A 22,296-nucleotide genomic window follows, 5' to 3' on the forward strand; every position below is an offset into this window, starting at 1 on the left:
GTCGCGGTGGTTGGAGGGAGCGGCACAGGGCACCAGGCAGGCGTGTCGCGTGAATTTTGCGTCGCGTTTGAATTTTTATTCTGGTGCGATGCCAACATGACGAAATGTTTGCAGATCGGAGATGAAAAGATGCATTGTTTTCTCCATCAGTGCGCGCAAATGCAGTTTAGTGACGTAATTTAGGAAAAGCAAGCTTTAATAGAACGCATATCAGAATATTAACTCCGTGCGCGTTTAGTTTTCACTAAAAGCTTGATAGCACAAGTGAACATGGACAACGAACACGGACAATTCGGAACTCTGACTGGGAGCTTTGGAGTTCGGATGCAGCCGCGGCAAATATAACGAGTGGCCACAGAAAAAAAAAAAAAAAAAAGGACGTACTAGCAAATTAGTTCTCAGCGGCCTACGACACGCTAAGAAGTAGACAAACGTAAAACAGACAGGACGACGAACAGAGCGCTGTCTGTTCGTCGGGCTGCATGCGCCAGCAACATGCCGTTTATGGAATCACGTTACTTGGAAGTTGTAGCTCATAAATAATAGGTGCACTTGTGGATGATCTGGCGCATCTCATATCATGCACTAAATATTTTCCATCACTGCTTTTGCTGGACAAATCCACAAGACCAAAGGAAACACTTCATTACAATTAAGGTAAAGAAATCATTTGCACAAAATGTCTGCAATTAAGAGCATAAATGACGTTTATTTTATTAGTACAATACACAAATGCAGACGTCAGAGCGACTGAACAGCGAATGGCTCTGCTTTGAATTCACTTTGTTTATAACTTCGAATCTTTCTGGCGGTCATTTTGAAGAGCCGTGTCCTTTATTCAACGAGTAAAAAAAAAAAAAAAATGAATCCATAGTTAGCACCACAAACTGGAAACATTTTGCAGTAACCTCTTTATGATGAACATCCCGCATCCCACTTGGTGGAGTTTGTTAGACTGTTGAGAAACTGCGCGAAATTATGCACACTGAAAGCATAAAACGTTTTCTTTTTTTTTAACAAAAAATGTGAATGCGTCCCCTACTAACGCCGGCCAGCATAGTTCTATATGTTACAGCCAGGAACAAACGTTTGGGGGCGGCCGGATTTGTGGGGAAAATTTATTCTTTCGTTGCCTCGCAAGTTTGTCTTCTGATATTTTTTTTCTCTGAATGGAGTGTGCATGTCCCCTCGTGACTCCACAAATTTCTTTCTTTATAATTGCCCGACCACACACACACACACACACACGCACGCACGCGCACACACACACACACACACACACACACACACACACACACACACACACACACACACACACACACACACACACACACACACACACACACACACACACACACACACACACACACACACACACACACACACACACACACACACACACACACACACACACACACACACACACACACACACACACACACACAAAGAATTCCACGAGCCAGCATATCCCTCAAACTTTTGTCCCTGGCTGTAAAAAAAGCCTCACCTACCAAATTGTTGCGTGCACAGCGATCCTAATTGCATTCAGCTGCTGCTCGGGTGACTTTGAGGCCAGAATCACAATTATGGCAAGAAATTGTGCTGCTAAACTTCTGTGTCACACATATCCTGTCATGTAAAAGATAAGCTGGCTATCCCTTGTTTCACCCACATTATTGTGGCCTGAACTGAGGCACAGCTGAATAAGAGAGCCAGCATCACATTAATGCTCCCAGCATATGTCCTGAAATATAAACATGTCCAGCATATTAAAATATTATTTTCAGCTGTTGATCAGAAAAGGCATAGCGTAATATTTAAGAATATTCTTCTGTTTTTGTGGATGGGCAAGGTTATAGAAACTAGGGCAGATGATAGTTACGGGCAACTTCGCAGGTCCTTGGTGAAGATTTGTCTCGGGTATTCTACACCGAAAAAGTTGTCCTGTATGCCATGCGTTCGCAAACGAGACACAATTAGTCGTCAGCTCCTTGTCAGCACGTTTGATATTTCGCAATCCCAGTTCGCGTTAAGCTACATATTTAGGTGGTCTGAAAAGGGGGTTTCGGCTTTGCGCGCTTTGTACCCGCTTCTGCGCCCAGGTACAAAACATGTTCGCGCTTTTGCGCCACGAGTGCGCACAGCGTTATCTACTGCATAACACAGGATCAGCACGAAATCACCCACTTCGCATCTCAAAAGGATCACTGTGGTACATGTGCGACTACCAGCTTCGAATCGTTCGCGGTCCACGCGCAAAATAAGCGCAGTCCACGCGTCCCAGACCTCGCCCGCACACGCGCTGCTGCGGTCAATCGCGCGGCAGCGGCTGGTTCCCCATGCACACCAGAGCGCTGCAGCGCCCCTTGCGGCGCCGGGAAATTTCATCGCGGATCGCGCCTCCCTCTCACAAGGCGCGGATACGTCGCCCGTCACACTGCCCCCTTCTAGCCAATCGGGCCCCAGGGTGTGTGGGGAGGATGAGGAAACCCTGAACACTTAATAATTTCCTGTAAAGGGCTCGGCCCTATAGTTCAAGGCAGTGGGCCAGATTTAGCCAAAGCATTGGGGTTTAAGGATAATGAAGGGAAAATAGACTTTAAAAGGGTAGAAATAACCAAACGAAGGTTAGCTGATTGGTGGCTGAAAGGAAAGCAAATATTCACGGCTAGGCGGCCTGTGGTGCCGCCGCCCGATTCAAAGGGTTCAGCCTTATCCATCCATCCATCCACTTTTGAGAACTAGTGCCGAAAGTGCAGCCAAATCGAGGAGACCTTATATTTCATCCATCCATCCATATGCCTGTCTCTATGCAGGGTCGAAACTAGCCAAAACCAGCCAAAACTTCGTCGGTGTCAAGCCAAGTTCGAGCAGTTCGAGCGTTTGAGAGGGATGAGACAGCATCAGAGCGCTTCTCTTGCGGAATGTCAGATATAAGTTGCTGCAGCAACGCTAGGTTTTTGTGATTTAATTTTCACGTACTGTGGACTTCGAATTGGCTGGCCGAGAAAGTGCTTCAGCTTCGTTATACAAGTGTATAACTTATGTCACTATGTCAAAGGTCGTCTGTTGAAGCTGCGGCATTGCACTTTCTGTTGTTACGTCAGGCGAATGTACTATTCGTCCGCAACTACTGAGCATGAGCTCCGCAGAAAATAGTGATGAAGAGCTTGACCTTAGTGAGATGGATATATTTTCCTCAAAACCATGGAAAAGGAAAAGCGAGCATAAGCCAGTGTCATTGTGCGAGACCATGTGCGAGACAGACTTTGGAACTGTCACCGTCAAGCCCTCTTCAACCACTGCGCTCAGCAAGTTTCGAGAGGTAACCATCATTCCCGAACAAGGTTTACTTGCTATGCGGGCTCATCGAAGGATTTCCAGTTTTCCGCGGCGTCTTGCAGGCTAGTTTGTGCATGGATTTTGCTGGATGCTAAGCGCAGGAAGACAGGACAACACTGTCCTGTCTTGTTTTCAGTGTTCCTGTTGGCCTGTCTTCCTGCGCTTAGCATCCAGCAAAATCAGAAACAGTGTTTGTAGGCAGCATCCCCAAAGGCACCCATTGCCGCAGCTTTCTGATATTACTTTTTTCCTGCCGTTGGTCTCAATTTTTTGTGTGCGCCGAAGCTAACATTTAATACAAGCTGGGTAACTGCAATTCGTAGGGGTAAAGTTTGAGGAATAAGATTAGCGTTGCAACACAGAATTTTAATTGCCAAAATCAAAACTTCGCGAGAAAATTGGACAAAAGTTGTACAAATATACCTGTATCTAAAAAGAAAAAAATAAATCTTTTCCATAATATACAAAATATCGGGATTCATATGACACTGTTTGTAAAAAAAAAAAAAAAAGGATAATTCTAATTGACTAGTTTCATGGTACAAAGAACTAACACGCATATAAGGCCAACGATGAAAGCGAAACTAACTGGCACATATACTCCAACATTCCACTCTGGTTTCCATCATTGTCGCTGTAATGACTACATTTTGAGGGCAAAGGCAGCACGTTAAGACTCGCTGCTGCTCAGGTTAATTGGTAAAATCAACAGCAGAAAAGATGAAGTCATGAGATTTTGCAGTGTTTTCGAGCTGGCCTTGGTTATTTTCGATTTCAAAACTACTGCGCCTTCTGAATATGTTAAAAAAAATATGGTGCCTAGAGACAAAAAATAGCTGCATTGAAAACGTATATTTATTTGTCTGGTTACTTGCTAAATGGTGCAGAATGTCAAGCAATGAGGAATGCACCCAAGTCTGTGTGTAACATCATTGTTATCAGACTGATGGATGTATGACATCTTTGGAGCACAGTCAAATATTGTGTTGCAAGAAAAAAAAATAGAAAACTACATCATCATCATCATCATCAGCCTGATTATACCCACTGCAGGGCGAAGGCCTCTCCCATATTTCTCCACTTAACCCGGTTCTGTGCTAGCTGCATCCACTTGACCCCTGCGAACTTCTTAATCTCATCCGCCCACCTAACTTTCTGCCGCCCCCTGCTACGCTTTCCTTCCCTTGGAATCCAGTTTGTTACCCTAAGCGACCATCGGTTATCCTCTCTTCGCACTACATGTCCTGCCCATGCCCATTTCTTCTTCTTAATTTCCACTAGTATGTCGGTAACCTGAATTATTTCTCTGACCCACTCTGCACGCTTTCTGTCTCTTAATGTTACCCCTGTAGTAATCCCGATCACCATCAGCTCGCGCGCCAACCCGAAGAGGTAGACGAAGTGGAGCCGGAGCCTTGTTGGCACTGCACTGTTGATTCGTACGCTACCCCCATCACTTTGGTTTGCGGACGTTGCTTGCGGTCTTGGGGCTCCAATAAACACCTTACACTTGGTGGAGGTTCGGTCGTCGCCCCAGTCCTCCTCGCAAATTTCAGCCTGGAACTTCGGAACCGCACGCTACCGCCTTCGGTCACAACCATGCAGGACGCTCCCAGCCAACCATCGATGCCCATCCCTGCCACTCCTGCCACCATCTTCTGTCCCGGGGCACAACGCCCCCGTGACCCACCTTTCTTCAGTGGTACCGACGACCACGACGTTGACGACTGGCTGGCCTCTTTCGAGCGCGTCAGCACTTACAACCGCTGGGACGATTCCATAAAACTGAGCAACGTCCTCTTCTACCTCACGAACGTGGCGAATCTGTGGTTTCGAAACCACGAAGCCGATCTTCCGACGTGGTCTGTTTTCAAGAAGAACTTCGCGGATGTCTTCGGCCGTCCTGCGGTACGTAAACTCCGCGCCGAACAACGCCTCCATGCACGGCTTCAACGTCCCGAAGAAACGTTTACTAGCTACATTGAGGACGTGGTTGACCTCTGCAAGCGGGTCAATCCGTCCATGCCCGAGCCCGAAAGAGTCATACATGTTCTAAAAGGTCTCACTGATGATGCGTACTATATGATGTCGGCCAGGGACCCTACTTCCGTATCCGACATTATAACACTGTGCCAGAGGTTTGACGAGCTACGAAAGCAACGCGCTTCTACGCGGCGGGCTGCCACACCTGCCGGCATTGCTGGCTTGGCACTGGCTACGCCGTCTTCGGAACAGTCTCAATTTATGCAGAATATCCAAGACTTCATCCGCGAAGAAGTTGCACGCCAGCTGTCCCTCCTCCATCCAGTTCAGCCAACCGTGTGCACTTCGCAATTAGCGCCGGCCAACGCGCCATCCATCTCGCCGGCTATCCGCCAAGTTATCGAGGAGAAAGTCGCCGAAGCGCTGCCTTCTAGTGTTCCCATCGCTCCTGTGCAAGCCCCACTCACTTACGCTCAAGTAACCGCTGGAACGCGCGGTCCGCTTCCAACATCGTCTTACCAGAACGGCCCTACATTTTATGCTCCACCTCGTTTCATGGCCCCTCAGTCTCCAATCCCTCGACCGCGACGCCGCATTACGAACCCATGGCGAACCGCCGACAATCGCCCAATTTGCTATGCTTGCGAGCTCCCGGGTCACGTCGCTCGCCTTTGCCGTCAGCGCCCGCTTCATCCTGAGAACACAGTCCGTCAGTACTACTACGATCCCGAGCCGCCCTTGAGCAACATCTCTTCTGGATCGTCTCCACCTCGGGCTCAGTACTCGACACGCCGTTCGCCTTCGCCTCGCCGACGTTCCATTTCGCCAATGCTCCGGCGACAGGGCCCTACGCAAGGGGAAAACTAAATGCCGCAGTTCCGGAGGAACTCGTTAAGTCCTCCGCCTTCTCCCGCCAACGTCATTGAAGTGTTCGTAGAAGGTTTTCCCGTTCTTGCGCTGGTGGATACAGGTGCTGCCGTTTCCGTAATTAGTGATGCCCTTCGCCGCAAGATTCGCAAGGTCACGACGCCGCTTTCTGCCTTTTCGCTTCGTACGGCCAGTTCAGAGCGCATCACCCCTGTGGCAGCGTGCACGGTACGAGTTTGCATCAAAGACATTACGTATCTCGTCGAGATGGTGGTGCTTTACGACTGCTCCCACGACATCATCTTCGGCTACGACTTTCTGTCAACTCACAGTGCTGTGATTGATTGTGCCCGTGCTGAAGTTGAGCTTTCCCCTGTGTGTAATGTTTCCCTGTGTGACCAGCCTGTGCGCCCTGCTAAACTCCTTGTAGCTGCAGACACCGACATTCCTCCCTTTTCTTCTGTTCTCGTTCCCCTTATTTCGACATCTGCCCTCCCTAGTCCTGTTCTCTTTACGCCCAAACTCGCCTCCGCCCACCATAACTGCCTCCTTCTTCCTTTCGCCGTTCTAACAATTTCTGATGGCAGCTGTGTCATCTATGCTTCCAACCCTTTTCCCTGCCCAACGGCTGTTCTTCGCGGGGAGTGCCCCGGCTACATTGAAGAGCTCGACCCTGATCGCACTTACATGTTCTCCGAACCTGAAGTTTTTCCTCACGTCGCTGCCCTGACGTCTTGTGCTGCTACGAGTGATGAGCTTCCTGTCGACGCCCTTCATCGAGCTATCGTGACCGACCTTCCGTCCGCCCAACGGGACCAAATAGTCGCCCTCCTTCAGCGCTTCAGTGCATCTTTTGACGTGTCCCAGCCTTCCTTGGGCCGCGCCTTGACCGTTTCTCATGCAATCGACACTGGTCCTCATGCTCCGCTGCGGCAGCGACCATATCGCGTGTCGCCCACTGAGCGCCGCGTCATTCGTGACAATGTCGCCGATATGCTTCAACGGGGCATCATACGACCATCTCATAGCCCTTGGGCCTCCCCCGTAGTGTTGGTGACGAAGAAAGATGGCACGATCCGCTTCTGTGTGGACTACCGGCATCTGAATAAGATAACCCGCAAAGATGTTTACCCACTACCACGAATTGACGACGCGCTAGATTGTTTGCAAGGAGCGGAGTTCTTTTCGTCGCTAGATTTGCGCTCTGGCTATTGGCAAGTACCGATGGCTTCCGCTGACCGCCCGAAAACAGCCTTCATCACTCCCGGTGGCTTGTATGAATTCAATGTGATGCCGTTCGGACTGTGCAACGCCCCCGTCACCTTCGAGAGAATGATCGATAACATTCTCAGTGGGCTCAAATGGGAAACGTGTCTTTGTTATCTAGATGACAATGTAGTTTTCTCGAAAGATTTCCCTTCCCACCTTCTGCGCCTTCAGCGTGTCCTTACGTGCCTTACTGAAGCCGGCCTACAGCTCAACTTGAAGAAATGTCACTTTGCCGCTACCAAGCTCACAATACTTGGTCATGTCATATCCAAGAATGGCGTTCTACCGGATCCTACCAAACTTCGTGCCGTCGCAGACTTCCCCAAGCCCACAACCTTGAAAGAACTTCGAAGTTTTATCGGTCTATGTTCGTATTTCCGCCGTTTTATCCGCAACTTCGCCAGTATCATCGCCCCTTTAACGCAACTTCTCGCCGGAGGCCCGAACCTCTCCTCTTGGTCACCAGCCTGTGATGCTGCGTTCAGTACACTACGCCGTCTACTGATCTCTCCCCTTATACTCCGCCATTTTGACCCTGCCTGCTCGACCGAAATACACACTGATGCAAGCGGCGTAGGTCTGGGCGCTGTTCTTGCTCAACGGAAACCTGGATATTCCGAGTATGTCGTCGTGTACGCTAGTCGTACCCTCACGAAAGCGGAATCGAACTACTCTGTGACCGAAAAGGAGTGTCTGGCCATCATATGGGCCATTAGCAAGTTTCGTCCTTATATTTACGGTCGCCCATTCTACGTTGTTACCGACCACCACGCGCTCTGTTGGCTATCCTACCTCAAAGACCCCTCCGGCCGCCTCGCCCACTGGGCGTTACGTCTTCAGGAGTACGATATCCACGTCATCTATCGATCTGGACGCAAGCACACCGACGCTGATGCCCTTTCCCGTTCACCGTTTCCTAGCGACTCGACGGCTGGCTTCGTTTGTGCCTACGATATGTCACCGCTCAACATTACCAACATGAAATCGGAGCAGAAGATGGATCCATGGATATCCTCCCTCTTAACATTCCTGTCTACGCCCGCAGAGCTGTCTCCGTCACGTGCACTTCGTTGTCAGGCCCACCACTTCGCCACTCGTGATGGACTTTTATACCGCCGCAATTACCATCCTACAGGGCGAAAGTGGCTTCTCGTGATTCCGCGACATCTCCGTGCTGAAATCTGCGCCTCTTTACACGCCGATCCCCAATGCGGCCATGCAGGTGTCATGAAAACCTATTCTCGACTGCGTATGAGATATTACTGGCGCGGCCTGTACCGCCTGCCAACGTCGCAAGAATCCACCCCCTCAGCCAGCCGCTCCGTTGCAGCCATTGCCTTGCCCCAGCCGCCCTTTTGACCGTGTCGGTATCGATCTGTATGGCCCGCTTCCGACCACGTCGGCTAACAACCGCTGGGTCATCGTAGCCGTTGACCAGCTAACCCGTTACGCGGAAACATCGGCCTTGCAGTCTGCCACCGCATGGGATGTTGCTTCGTTCATTCTGCATCGCCTCGTTCTTCATCACGGCGCACCAAAAGAATTGATCAGTGACCGCGGACGTGCGTTTCTTTCCGACACTGTCGAAGCCCTCCTCAAACAGTGCCAGATCATTCACCGGAGCACCACAGCGTATCACCCCCAAATGAACGGCATGACTGAGCGATTTAATCGCACTCTTAGTGACATGCTAGCCATGTATGTTGATAGCGCTCACTCTAATTGGGACCAAGTGCTGCCTTTCGTAACGTACGCCTACAATATGGCTACGCAGACTACGACTGGGTTCTCCCCCTTCTTTCTTTTATATGGTCGTGAACCCACGTCCACCATGGATACTATCCTGCCCTACCAACCCGACGCTTCAGAGACCACTCTGCTGTCTGAAGCGCACACATTTGCCGAAGAATGCCGACAATTGGCGCGCTCCTTCACAACGGAGAACCAGGCTCAACAAAAGCATAACCGGGACCCTACAAATCCAGCGCCTTCATATCCCTCAGGTGCCCTCGTTTGGCTCTGGGTGCCTTCCTCTGCACCCGGCCTCTCATCCAAACTCCTATCGCGCTATCATGGACCTTACCGCATTCTCGAACAATCTTCTCCCGTCAATTACGTAGTAGAGCCCTTGAACCCATCTCCAGATCATCGCCGCCGCGGCCGAGAAACTGTACATGTCGACCGCCTCAAGCCGTATTATGATCCCCCTACCCTTTCCTCACCATGAGTCGCCAGGATGGCTCCTTTTCCGCCGGGGGGTATTGTAGTAATCCCGATCACCATCAGCTCGCGCGCCAACCCGAAGAGGTAGACGAAGTGGAGCCGGAGCCTTGTTGGCACTGCACTGTTGATTTGTACGCTACCCCCATCGCTTTGGTTTGCGGACGTTGCTTGCGGTCTTGGTGCTCCAATAAACACCTTACACCCCTACCATTTTTCATTCCATAGCCCTCTGGGTTGTCCTCAACTTAAGTAGAACTCTCTTGGTTAGCCTCCACGTTTCAGCCCCATAGGTGAGTACAGGCAAGATGCAACTGTTGTATACTTTCCTTTTGAGCGATACCGGTAAGCTGCTAGTCATAATCTGCGAGTGCTTGCCAAATGCGCTCCATCCCAATCTTATTCTTCTTGTTATTTCCTTTTCATAGTCCGGATCTGCGGTTACTACCTGTCCTAAGTAGACATGTTCGCCTACTACTTCCAGTATTTCGCTACCTAATGTAAACTGCTGTTCCTTCCCGAGGCTGTTGAACATTACCTTAGTCTTCTGCATATTGATTTTCAAGCCTACCTTTCTACTTTTCCGGTCTAGGTCTTCAATCTTTTTTTTTTAGTTCATCCCCCGAGTTGCTTAGCAAGGCAATGTCATCAGCAAATCGCAGATTACTGAGGTATTCTCCATCTACCCTTATCCCTAACTGCTCCCTTTCCAAGTCTCTGAATACTTCCTCTAAACAAGCTGTGAATAGTACTGGGGAGATTGTGTCTCCTTGCCTAACACCTTTCTTTAAGGGAATTTTGTTACTTTCTTTATGCAGAACTATGGTTGCAGTGCAGAAACTATATATATCTTCCAGCACTTTCACGTACGGCTCGTCTACCCCCTGATTTCGCAATGCCTGCATCGCCGCCGAGGTTTCAACTGAGTCAATGCTTTGTCGTAATCAATGAATGCTATGTATAAGGGCTGGTTATATTCCGAGCATTTTTCTATCACCTGATTGATGGTATGGATATGATCGATAGTAGAGTACCGTTTCCGAAACCCTGCTTGATCCTTTGCTTGATTGCAGTCTAAGGTTGTCCTGATTCTATTAGCAATTACCTTAGTAAATACCTTATACGTAACAGACAGTAAGCTGATTGGTCTGTAATTTTTAAGGTCCTTAGAGTCCCCTTTCTTGTGAATGAGGATAATGTTTGCATTCTTCCATGGTTCCGGTACCGTCGATGACACCAGGCACTGCGTATACAGGGTGGCCAGTTTTTCTAGCACGATATCCCCCCCGTCCTTCAGCAAATCTGTAGTTATCTGATCCTCTCCAGCTGATTTCCCCCTTTTCATAGTTTCTAGTGCTTTCTTGACCTCGTCCTTCGTCACTGGTGGAACGTCTGACTTTTTCCTTACCGCCAATCTCATTACGGTCCTGACTACTTTGGCTACTGTAGAGAATATGTATAGAACTCCTCGGCTACTTTGACTATCTTTTCCATATTAGTGATGACGTTGCCCGCCTTGTCCCTTATCGCATACATCTGGTGTTTGCCTATGCCCAATTTCTTCTTTACCGCTTTAAGGCTTCCCCCATTCTTTACAGCATGCTCAATTTTTTCCTTGTTATACTTCCTTATATCGGCCACCTTGCGCTTATTGATTAGCTTTGATATCTCGGCCAATTCGATCTGGTCTGTTGGATTGGAAGCTTTCATACTCTGGCGTTTCTTAATCAAATCTTTCGTCTCCTTAGACAGCTTACCGGTATCCTCTCTAACTATCCTACCGCCTACTTCAACCGCGCACTCAGTAATGATATCTCTGAAATTATTGTTCCTTGCCTCTAGGGTAATGTCGCCATCCTCAGTTAGAGCTGAATACCTATTCTGTAGCGAGATCCTGAACTCTTCTGCCCTCCCCCTCACCGCTAATTCGTTGATGGGTTTCTTTCTTACTAATCTGTAGCGTTCCTTCTTCAGATTTAGGCTAATTCGGGACCTCACCATCCTGTGGTCACTGCATCGCACTTTCCCGATTACCTCTACATCTTGCATAATGGCGGGGGTTGAACACATTATGAAGTTGATTTCATTTTTAGTCTCTCCGTTAGGACTTTTCCATGTCCATTTCCGGTTCTTCCATTTGCTGAAGAAGGTATTCATGATTCGTAAGTTATTGCACTCTGCAAACTCAACTAGTAACTCCCCCCTGCTATTCCTAGAACCAATGCCATAGTCACCTACTGCCTTGTCTCCTGCCTGTTTTTTCCCTACCTTGGCATTGAAGTCGCCCATTAGTACAGTAGACTGCGTCTTTACTTTCTACATCTTCATAGAAGCTTTCAACTGCCTGGTCATCATAACTACATGTAGGTGCATAGGCCTGTACAACCTTCAGTTTATACCGCTTATTAAGCCTAATTACGATGCCTGCAACCCTCTCATTAATACTATAGAATTCATCTATATTACCCGCTATATACTTATTGACAAGGAAACCTACTCCTAGTTGTCGCCTCTCTGGTAAACCTCGATAACACAGTACATGCCCATCCTTCAGTACAGTATATGCCTCATTCGGCCTCCTGACCTCACTAAGCCCTATGACATCCCATTTGATGCCCTCTAGTTCCTGTAACAGCACTGCTAAACTAGCTTCACTAGCTAGGGTTCTAGCATTAAACGTTGCCAGGGTCAGTTTCCAAGAGAAAACTACACTGAAAACTAAACTTCAGTTTTCTTATTGCAGGCTTAATGGCATAGCGTATCGGTAAGCAATGCCGAAGCGGCGGCTGTGGCGGCTACCAAACTTGAAGGGCCGCATCTTAGTCCCTAGCGTATGCTTACCGACAAAGCAGCTTTTCAAGAGCGTCCTCCTGCTGAACAGGATTGAGATTGCAGGATCGATCATTACGTCGAGTGCAATTGTGCTTGACTATTTTCAAGTCTTAATTCGAAAGCTCTGAAATCGTTGTGCAAAGTTATCATTAACGAATTGATAATTTACTATGGGTGTGGTGGGGGAAAGAATTATGGAAAAAGCTTGCAGACTTACCATAAAACAAAATCGTATGGGACCCATAAGTTGGTTCAAACATGCTCAAATTATGGAGCCCTTGTTGTCGTGGTTGATGGGAATAAGAAAGTCATTTTCGGTAAACTGGAAGTTGGAATTAATGAGAGTCCATCACATTCAACATGAAATCTAGTGTGGCCTAAGTACATATGGAGCAGACATTTGGCTAAACCATACAAAAAAACAGCGTAAACAAACGGGGACGACAGGAAGAAACAACAGGAACAGGCGCTGACTCTGAGCTAAAATTTAATCGCAGAAAACACAATTATATAAGGTACAGAAAACAAACACCAAAACCAGACCGCACGTGTTACTATGTGATGTCCAGATATGCAACTTCGCAGTCACGCAGGAGCAGGGAAGGTTTGCTGACACACAATCTTTCTTTCTTGGCCATATTATACGCCTCGTTGATTTCCCTGGTCAACTGGTCGGGGTGTTTGTACAAAATGTCAGTATAATGTAAAGACGGAAAACAGGATTGACACTCACGGCAATAATCAACTGCCGTGAGCAATGATCAACGGCAATGATCAATGATCAACTGATTGACACTCACGGCAATCCTGTTTTCCGTCTTTACATTATACTGACATTTTGTACAAACACCCCGACCAGTTGACCAGGGAAATCATCGAGGCGTATAATATGGCCAAGAAAGAAAGATTGTGTGTCAGCAAACCTTCCCTGCTCCTGCGTGACTGCGAAGTTGCATATCTGGACATCACATAGTAACACGTGCGGTCTGGTTTTGGTGTTTTATTGTTTTCTGTACCTTATATAATTGTGTTTTCTGCGATTAAATTTTAGTTGAGAGTCAGCGCCTGTTCCTGTTGTTTCTTCCTGTCGTCCCCGTTTGTTTGCGCTGTTTTTTTGTATGATGTATCACCAACTTGCCCGCTTAACTATCCTGTTGAATTTGGCTAAACAATTTCACAAACAGCGCTTTTCAGCATTATAAGTACATGGTCTCTCTTGCGAATTGTATCACTGCGAACTCAAATGTCAATAAAGGTTATGTCATACCCCTAGATAAAGGCGACTGAAAGATAGCAGGCAGAAATATATGCACAATTCTGTGCCAGTTGCAGCAGGCTTCTGGGAACTGTAAGCAGTAGACTGTTCTACAAACGTTGCATGGCTTCTTAATATAGTCTTCAGCCTCATTTGGACTCTGCGATAGACCGTTTGGTCATACCAGTATTGAAAGTATAGCAAAAGTATGCACCTTTAAGCTGTGTCTATAGTACACCACATTGTTGACTATAAATTGATAATCTTGTTTGTCATGAAATTATTGAAGAATGGGTCAAAGGTGTTTTGTGCATTTTTCTATCACCTGATTGATGGTATGGATATGATCGATAGTAGAGTACATCACCTGATTGATGGTATGGATATGATCGATAGTAGAGCACCGTTTTCGAAAACCTGCTTGATCCTTTGCTTTATTGCAGTCTAAGGTTGTCCTGATTCTATTAGCGATTACCTTAGTAAATACCTTATACGTAACAGATAGTAAGCTGATTGGTCTGTAATTTTTAAGGTCCTTAGAGTCCCCTTTCTTATGGATGAGGATCATGTTTGCATTCTTCCATGGTTCCCGTACCGTCGATAACACCAGGCACTGCGTATACAGGGTGGCCAGCTTTTCTAACACGATATCCCCTCTGTCCTTCAGCAAATCTGTAGTTATCTGATCCTCTCCAGCTGATTTCCCCCTTTTCATAGTTTCTAGTGCTTTCTTGACCTCGTCCTTCGTAACTGGTGGAACATCTGACTGTTTTTCCCTACCATCAATCTCCTTAAACGTTAAACGTTGCCAGGGTCAGTTTCCAATGGCGGCCTGTCCAGTGGAGCCAGGTATTCGTAGCACCCCTTGCTGTGTCACAGGTCTGACCGCCGCCGTGGTCAGTTCCGCAGTCGCTGGTGACTGAGGGCCGGGGTTTTATGGAGCTTATCATAAGGTTGCAGCCAATAACTGCACCAGGGTGGCCAACTCTTGTTCTTGTAGCGAGTGCGTTTCCGGAGGTGTTCACCGGCATCAGGTCGCGCCCCAAACCTGTTTATGCAATTCCATCGACACGCGCATTTTTTTTTAAAAATCCGGTGGAGAATTGTGCGGTACCAGGATTTGAACCCCGGTCCTCGCATGCGAGGCGGATGTTCTAGCGCTACGCCACCGCTGTGGCAGTTTAAATTAAGTTTAATTATTTGTAGTTCTGTTATGCAGTTTGCTATAATCGTACAAGTAGATTGGGCTCCTTCTATGAAAATGAATAATGTGTGTGCAGATTTCAAAAAACGGATTTAAAAAAAGTGAACATGATTGCACTGACATGCAAAGTCACAGCGTAACCACTAAAATGGTACACATCTGTGCAGCTGAAGAAACAAAAGTAAACTAGCAATGGAGCAAATTGTTTACTGTGCATGGTGGTAGCATAGAGGAAAAGCTAAGTTTGGAACTTTATAGTTCATAACGCTGTAGGACAAATTTTGCAATGCACCTGAAAATGATGACAACAAAGTTTGAGGATTTCTTGAAGTGATGGCTCTGAAAAAATAATATATGACACCACCTTTGAAATGTTAACGTATGACCTTTGGTTTTCGATTTTATTGAATTCCACATACCCTCTGACACATTTTGCAACATGAATTGTGATGCTATCTTGTGCCATTCTAGAGTTACGGGCTAAACTGTTAGGCGAAATCGAAACTGAAAATGTTTGTATCCCTTTTCACTTTATTAATATTTCTTCAAAAATGAGATTTGTTGTAGTAATCATATCAACTGTAAGGCCTTACACAAGGGTGCTGCAGCACCATTTTTGTTTTCATTTGGCATTACACACATGTTGTGAAGTTGTAGTGCACTGTTGGTACACAACTGCTTTGTTTTCTGCTATGAATCATGAGTGTGTGACATAGGTGGAAATTACCACGGTGGCTGATTGGTTAAGGGGGCTAAAGGGTCAACTTTTGAACTGGTGCACCGATTTCGGTAAAATTATCAGGGATTCCTGGTATTAGAATATATTTATTCTAGGTTTTATCAAAATAGAAAAAGTTATAGCTGCCATAATGAGTAATTTAGTGTGGCAGCTTAGGAAAACTTTTGTCATATCAAAACTAATGAAGTTGTACCAACCTTTTGCACTTAGATAACTTCTAGGTAGTTCATTGTGTAGGATAAGGCCAATTGAGGGTTCTTTATGACATTTTTGTAAAAATATGAGCACTTTAAAAATGAACTTCATTTTTTCTATTGACATTATATGTCACATATTTTATACTTTTCTTATTTTAGGGAATAATTAGGAATCCAAAAAGTACCTTATCCTGTTCCCAACAAAATTTTACTCCAGAAACCACCTTGAAAGCCGTCTTTAGCAAAAGAGTTTGGAAATGGTAGTTTTCCTAACAGTTGTGCTGTTTCAAAAAGTGTGAACTGAGAAAAGTGTGTTCAGAGATTTCAAAATGTGGTATCCAAATTTATAGCCCAATATAATGAATCAAAGTGGCCTGGTGCATAATTGGGTCATGCTTTTCAACACTACACTGCTCTGTGGCGGTTGCTTTGTCTTGACTCTTTTTTTTTTTTTTTTTTAATCTGTCCACTGCCCTTGTCCGCACTCATGAAATGCTTGGTTGTTTGCTGGGTGTGCCTCTTTGTCTAGTCTCCATATTCTATCTCCATCTTGTTGGTTAGCCATGCTCCCAGTGGTGCGAAAATGCCGTTTTAAAGCCACCTGTTTCGTTTCAATCAATCCAAGCTTCTATTTCAGTTTATGAGCCAATCTGCTGTTGCAATGGCCCAAAATCTGCCTTCTCTTTCTTTTTTTCTTTTTAGCTCTCTGCTCTACTCTCGATAACATGTTCTTTTTGGCTAGAAAGCACGAAAAACAAGCATTCTAACTCGGGGATACACTCCGCATTTAGTTTCTTGTCCATTATGTAGCTGCATCTTGAAATTGGCATTAATAGGCGCTTTTGGTGGTGAGTGTACCCCATCTCGCAAAAAAACTAGTTTTAATTTTTCTACTTGTCAGCAAGCCCATCCGCTTGCGTGGCGGCTGCGTTTCCCCCGTCCGTGCCAGTATGTCCCGGTGTCCATATAATTTTAATTTCTTTTCCAACTTCCCACATTCGCTTCAGCCTCTTTCTGATGTCGTTGGCCACTGCATCTTCTGTAGTTTGGACCGTCAGCTCTGCAATCACTGCTTATGAGTGAGTTAAAATTTGATATCCATTGAAATTATCTCTTGTGGCTGCAGCTGTCGTAATGGTGTTTATGGATCCCCATATGGCAAGCAACTCAGCGTGTAAAATTGTTCCTCCAGGTAGGTGATGTCCGTTGTGTTGGGGTTCACAAACCCATTGCAGCGTCTACTGTGTTCTTGTGAGAGCCATTCTAAGAGGTGCCACTGCCTTCCGCCTAGGTTGTTGTGGCAATCAAATAAAGGCTTTATTCATTCATTCAAATTTTTCTACTGCACAGATGACAACAAACTTGGTGAGAAGTTTCTTTAATATATGCGTAATCCAAGACAACAGAAATTTAAAAACACGTCTCTTTTTTAAAATTAAAATTGTGATTTTATTTCCGCATCCCCCTTAAGATGCTCGACTATAGAACCGCAGTACCCAGGTTTGAACCCGATGCCGGCGACTGCGTTTTGATGGAGGCGAAACAGAGATGTGTCCATGCACTATGTAATCTCAGTTAAAGATCCCCAGGAGGTCGAAATATTTCTGCACCCCTCCAATACGTGGCACCTCTTTCTCTTTTTCTACTTTCACTGTCACCTCCCTCCTCCCCCTTATGGTGCGGTTCAGGCGTCAACGAAGAAGTGTAACAGATACTGCACATTTCCTTTCCCATAAATCAATTTACAATTTTACAAATTGAGCCTGGTCAATTCACGGTGAAAGCTTGCCACTTGAACGAGCACCGTCATCTCAAGAAAGCATCTTATCATTCCTGTGATGGAGCAAAACAAGTTCGAAAAGTAAGAAGCTACACGTGCAAAAAAAAAAAAAGAATGATGGAAAGGTTCTAGGAGAACCTCCCTATATATTCAAGAAAGACTTTTTGTTGGGCCAGTTGGTGCAGCATTTATCAAAAATGGACGAAGCGCTAACAACACATTCCCATGAAAAAAGACACGGACAAGTGCTCACTGACAACTGATCTTTTATTGAAGGGAAACACACATTATATAGGCACACCGTGGTGGCGCTAATTAGTGGCAGCAAACGTCAAAAGGTGAAAGGACCATAAAACCGGTAAAAGATAACAGGCATAAAGGTGATAAAAAAACAGTTATGATCGATGGTTTGGAAACAACAAACTGATCTATGACACGTGGTGTATAGGGGCCGATGGAACATGAAGACAATCACAAAAATTATCAAAAACTGACAATCGCAAAAAAACTTTGCAAACAAATGACTAAAGGGAACCCCCCCCCCAGTTCAAGCGCTCTAGTAATAAAGATATTAGTTATTCAACTCATCGGGCATGCGCATCCTATTGCGATTCTAAATTCATGCGCGAAAATTCAACTGTGCCCTTCTAAAAAGAGAACTCGCGCTGATAATACAGCACTTTGGAATCTAGACCTTTCCTTTTTATGAAGAAGGCTTCTTTTAGCTCACGAGCTACATTGTCTTGACTTTTATCCAGTACGGAAGTTTCTTTTAGGATAGGCATGCATTTGCACTTCTTGCAATGAATCAGCAGATTGGGTCCAGTGCCTTTCTCAAGCGATCACTCGTGCTCTCTCAAACACTCATTCAAACATCTTCCAGTCTGGCCAACGTATACCTTACCGCAAGTGAGTGGGATATGATATACAACGCCTTCCTTTCACCCGACATATGGTTGGGAATGGCGTGTTCCACATGTTTCCTTTACTGGTCTCGGGTTATTAATCCGAGGGCACAGGGAAGCCAGCTTGCAAGGGGCAGGAAATACTACGGGGACTTTGAATTTATTTGCGACCTTCTTCAAGTTGTGCGCCGCGCGATCACGATAGGGCACAACTACAGGTTTAACCCTTCCAGAATCCTCTTGAGTGCCTCTACCTCTCGTACCTTTTACATTTTTAATCAAGGACTCAACTACAGCAGATATAACGTTCTGTGGGAAGGCTGCCTTATGTAGCCTTTCAATCTGAAGTTTAAAGCCAATTTGCATGCAATGTTTACACGATTTCTTTAAAAAGGAGTCCAAGACTGATATGGCTATGGCTCTTTTTACTGTCTTGGAGTGAGCCGATTCGTAAGATAAATCGCCTTTCGTGCTCTTGGAGTGGGCTGATTCGTAAGATAAAAGCGATTTTTGTGCTCGGGGGTGGTACATCCAGCAAACTCCTCCTTGTGCAAAGGAGAGTTCTAGATCTAAAAACTGTAGTTTATTGCTTCCTGGAAGTTCAAAGGTGTACTCCAAGCCATGGCTACGCTCTCTAAACATTTCTAGAATTTCATTTATAGTGCCTTGGTAAGTCGATGGGTTCCGTCTGTTTAACACTATTAGAAAATCATCTACATACCTAAACAGTCTTGGCAACGACATGTAAGCCAATTTCTCTTAAAACACCTGAACTCGCTTGAAGTAGAGGATTCTTTTGCTACTAAAAACTCCACTGATGTAATAGGTCTCTTACAGTCCTGTGGAACTGTAGGCAGATTTTTTCTCAGTAGATGTTGAAGATCTTTCTTTATTCTATTCCACACAAAGAGCTGTTTATTGCGGTTAAGTCTTGCATTGAAAATAAAGGTGTGCGTTTCCAGAATGCAGCTGGCATGTCAATAGATCGGTTCTTTTCCTTGTTGGAATTCTATCTTAGCGTCACATTGGTCCGTTATGAGGATCAGGTTTACATACAAAAAAGAGGTATTTGCCTAGGTTCTTGTGTTGCTCCTGTTTTAAGTAACATTTTTCTCTCAGCCATTGACACAGTTCTTGACAGTAATTTTGAGAAAAGGATTCTGAAGGTGTTTAGGTATGTAGATAATTTTCTAATAGTGTTAAACAGATGGAACCCATCAACTTACCAAGGCACTATAAATGAAATTCTAGAAATGTTTAGAGACTGTAGCCATGGCTTGGAGTACACCTTTGCACGAGGAGGAGTTTGCTGGATGCACCACTCCAAGAGCACGAAAATCACTTTTACCTTACGAATCGGCCCACTCCAAGACAGTAAAAAGAGCCGTAGCCATATTGTCACGCACTTCCTGCGGTCCTGTATTGGAGGAAGATGAAGTTTGGCGGGATAAGGAGAAGAAGAAGAGGAAGCTGGTTCTGTCCGCTCTGGTGTGCTAATCTCCAGCGCACCCTAAAATCTGTGTAAATAAACCTTGTAACAAGTGTGGTGGAGTTTGCGGGCTATAGATCACTATGGAACCTCTCCTACTCCGTCGAAGCAGAAGAATTGCTGGGCTACCCCCCTTACGGACGGAGATGGCGCAAGCAGATGTTTCAACGCAGCCCATGCCAGCAGCATAACCGACCACCCCACAGCCTTATAGGGAACCCCGACAGTTCTATGGCAAGCCTGGGGAAGACGTGGATGACTGGCTCACCCACTAGAATCGGGTGAGCAAATACAACCGCTGGGATGCGAATACCAAACTGGCAAATGTTATAAACTGTACTAACATGGTTTGACAATCATGAAGCATCCCTGAGCACTTGGGATCGCTTCATGGAAGAAATGAGAGCGGGATTCGGCGATGCCAATGCTCTAAAAAGGAGCGCCGAACAGACTCTGACTCAGCGAGTGCAAGTACCGGGGGAGACCTGCGCAACTTATATAGAAGAAGTCCTTGAGCTATGCAGAATAGTTGATGCTCGGATGACTGAGGAGGACAAAGTGGGCCACTTCCTCAAAGGAATAGAGCAAGATGTGTACAACTTTCTCATCTGCAAGGAGGACTTGAATACCGCCGCTTATGTAACACGACACTGCCGCACGTTTGAAGGTTTGAAGCTGCTCCGTATCATTCCGAAGTTTGGTTGGTTGCCTAATGTCACAACTGTTGCCAGTGTGGATGTGTCTGAAGCGACGAGCATGGCAGATACAATTCGAAAGATCGTCCACGAGGAGCTTCGGAGGCATCAAGATATCAGGGACCACGTCAGACCCGACTACAGTGGCACCTCTTCGGCAGACAATAGCCCATCTTCTACCTGTTATGCTCCCTCTGTTGCAACTCCTTCGGACATCCGATGCTCTGCAGCTCATCGCCCGAACATCCAACCTTTCACCATTGATGCCTACAACAGCGAGTACTCTCGTCCTCCTCGTCGACTACATCCAGAACACGATGAGCCTTATTCATCAAATGGATGTGAGCCGCCAGTGTGTTATGCCTGTGGAATGATCGGCCAGATTTCGCGTTTTTGCCGCAATCACTGTCCGTACCAGCAGTATCGCCGACAGTGGGTGAACTCCCATACAAGGTTTCCTGCAATGATGATTCATACAGAAGAACACCTGGCCAGAATGAGTACAGAGCAACAGCTAGCTGACAGCCGACAAGAACGCAGAATGGCACTGAACCTAAACGAATCCCTGGCCTCTGACCGTAGCCTGACACCACTATCCGCCTGCGACGCTCCCTTTCTCCCCGGCGACGGTCGCCACCTCCGGGAAACTAGTGAGTGCGGCCGATGGAGATGAGGTCGCAAATGATTCTAGCTTACCTATGCCTCTGCCCATTTCGATGTTAAAGAACCGAATTGAAGTGTTTGTGTACGGTGTATGTATACTACGGCGTTGTTGGACACAGGTGCAACCATTTCTATTATAAGTCTCGCTTTTAAAAACTGCCTTGGTCATAAAATTATGTTTGGTTTGGATAGTGCGGCGACATTGTGTGGTGCTGGTGGCGAACCGCTTAACCCACTTGGAGTCTGTTCTGTGAATCTTGTTATTGCTAGCCACACATTCCGAACTGAATTCGCAGTACTTTCCTCGATCAATGCATGACGTGATTCTTGGATTCGATTTTCTGGAACAATGTGGGGCCACTCTCGACTTTCACAACGGAGACATTTCTGTGAGCACTCGAATTGAATCTGCTTTGTGCGAAAATTCGCGGACCAATCCCAGCACGCTTTCGGTTTCCAACGACGTAGTCATTCCTGCAATGTCAGCAGAGTTTATACAAGTTGTTAGTTCAATCTGTGCCAGTGGTGAGTTCAACGCTGTGGTTGAACCACTCACTCCCCCCCCCCGCTGCGTCATCTCAGTCATGAATGGCCATTCTTCTTTGTGGACAACTAACTGCTAAAACGAACCTGTTGTATTACAACGTGGTCTAAAACTTGCCACCTTTGACGAAGACACTTTTAAATCAGTGGCAGTGCTCAGCACAGACAATTCCCAGCCTACCGCATGCTCAGAAGTAGATAAGACAAAATTTCTTGCCATGATTAACAAGTCCCTGCCAACAAGTGACCGTCACAGTTGAGTGGAAGTTCTGTCGAAACATACTGTGGCTTTTGATTTCTCTCGGGGCTCACC

General features: G+C 46.3%; 1 protein-coding gene and 1 long non-coding RNA gene across 5 annotated transcripts in view; one reads left to right on the top strand and one right to left on the bottom strand.

Annotated features, from left to right (window-relative positions):
- LOC146210123 (uncharacterized) overlaps positions 1-22,296 on the bottom strand; it is a 374,427-nt gene that overhangs the window by 175,096 nt on the left and 177,035 nt on the right. The window lies entirely within an intron of this gene.
- The window catches only part of LOC146210134 (uncharacterized), an 89,581-nt gene continuing 70,122 nt past the window's right edge, over positions 2,838-22,296 (top strand). For 2 of the 4 annotated variants that reach the window (XM_084608076.1, XM_084608079.1), the window contains exon 1: positions 2,838-3,325. In XM_084608076.1, coding sequence (XP_084464202.1) covers positions 3,140-3,325 — 186 coding nt within the window. In that variant the 5' untranslated portion in view covers positions 2,838-3,139. The remainder of the gene's footprint in view (positions 3,326-22,296) is intronic. The other 2 variants (XM_084608071.1, XM_084608073.1) reach the window with 2 other exon arrangements.

Source organism: Amblyomma maculatum, chromosome 1, assembly GCF_055883805.1.
Source record: "Amblyomma maculatum isolate TAMU_Amacu chromosome 1, ASM5588380v1, whole genome shotgun sequence".
Taxonomy (NCBI): Eukaryota; Metazoa; Arthropoda; class Arachnida; order Ixodida; family Ixodidae; genus Amblyomma; species Amblyomma maculatum.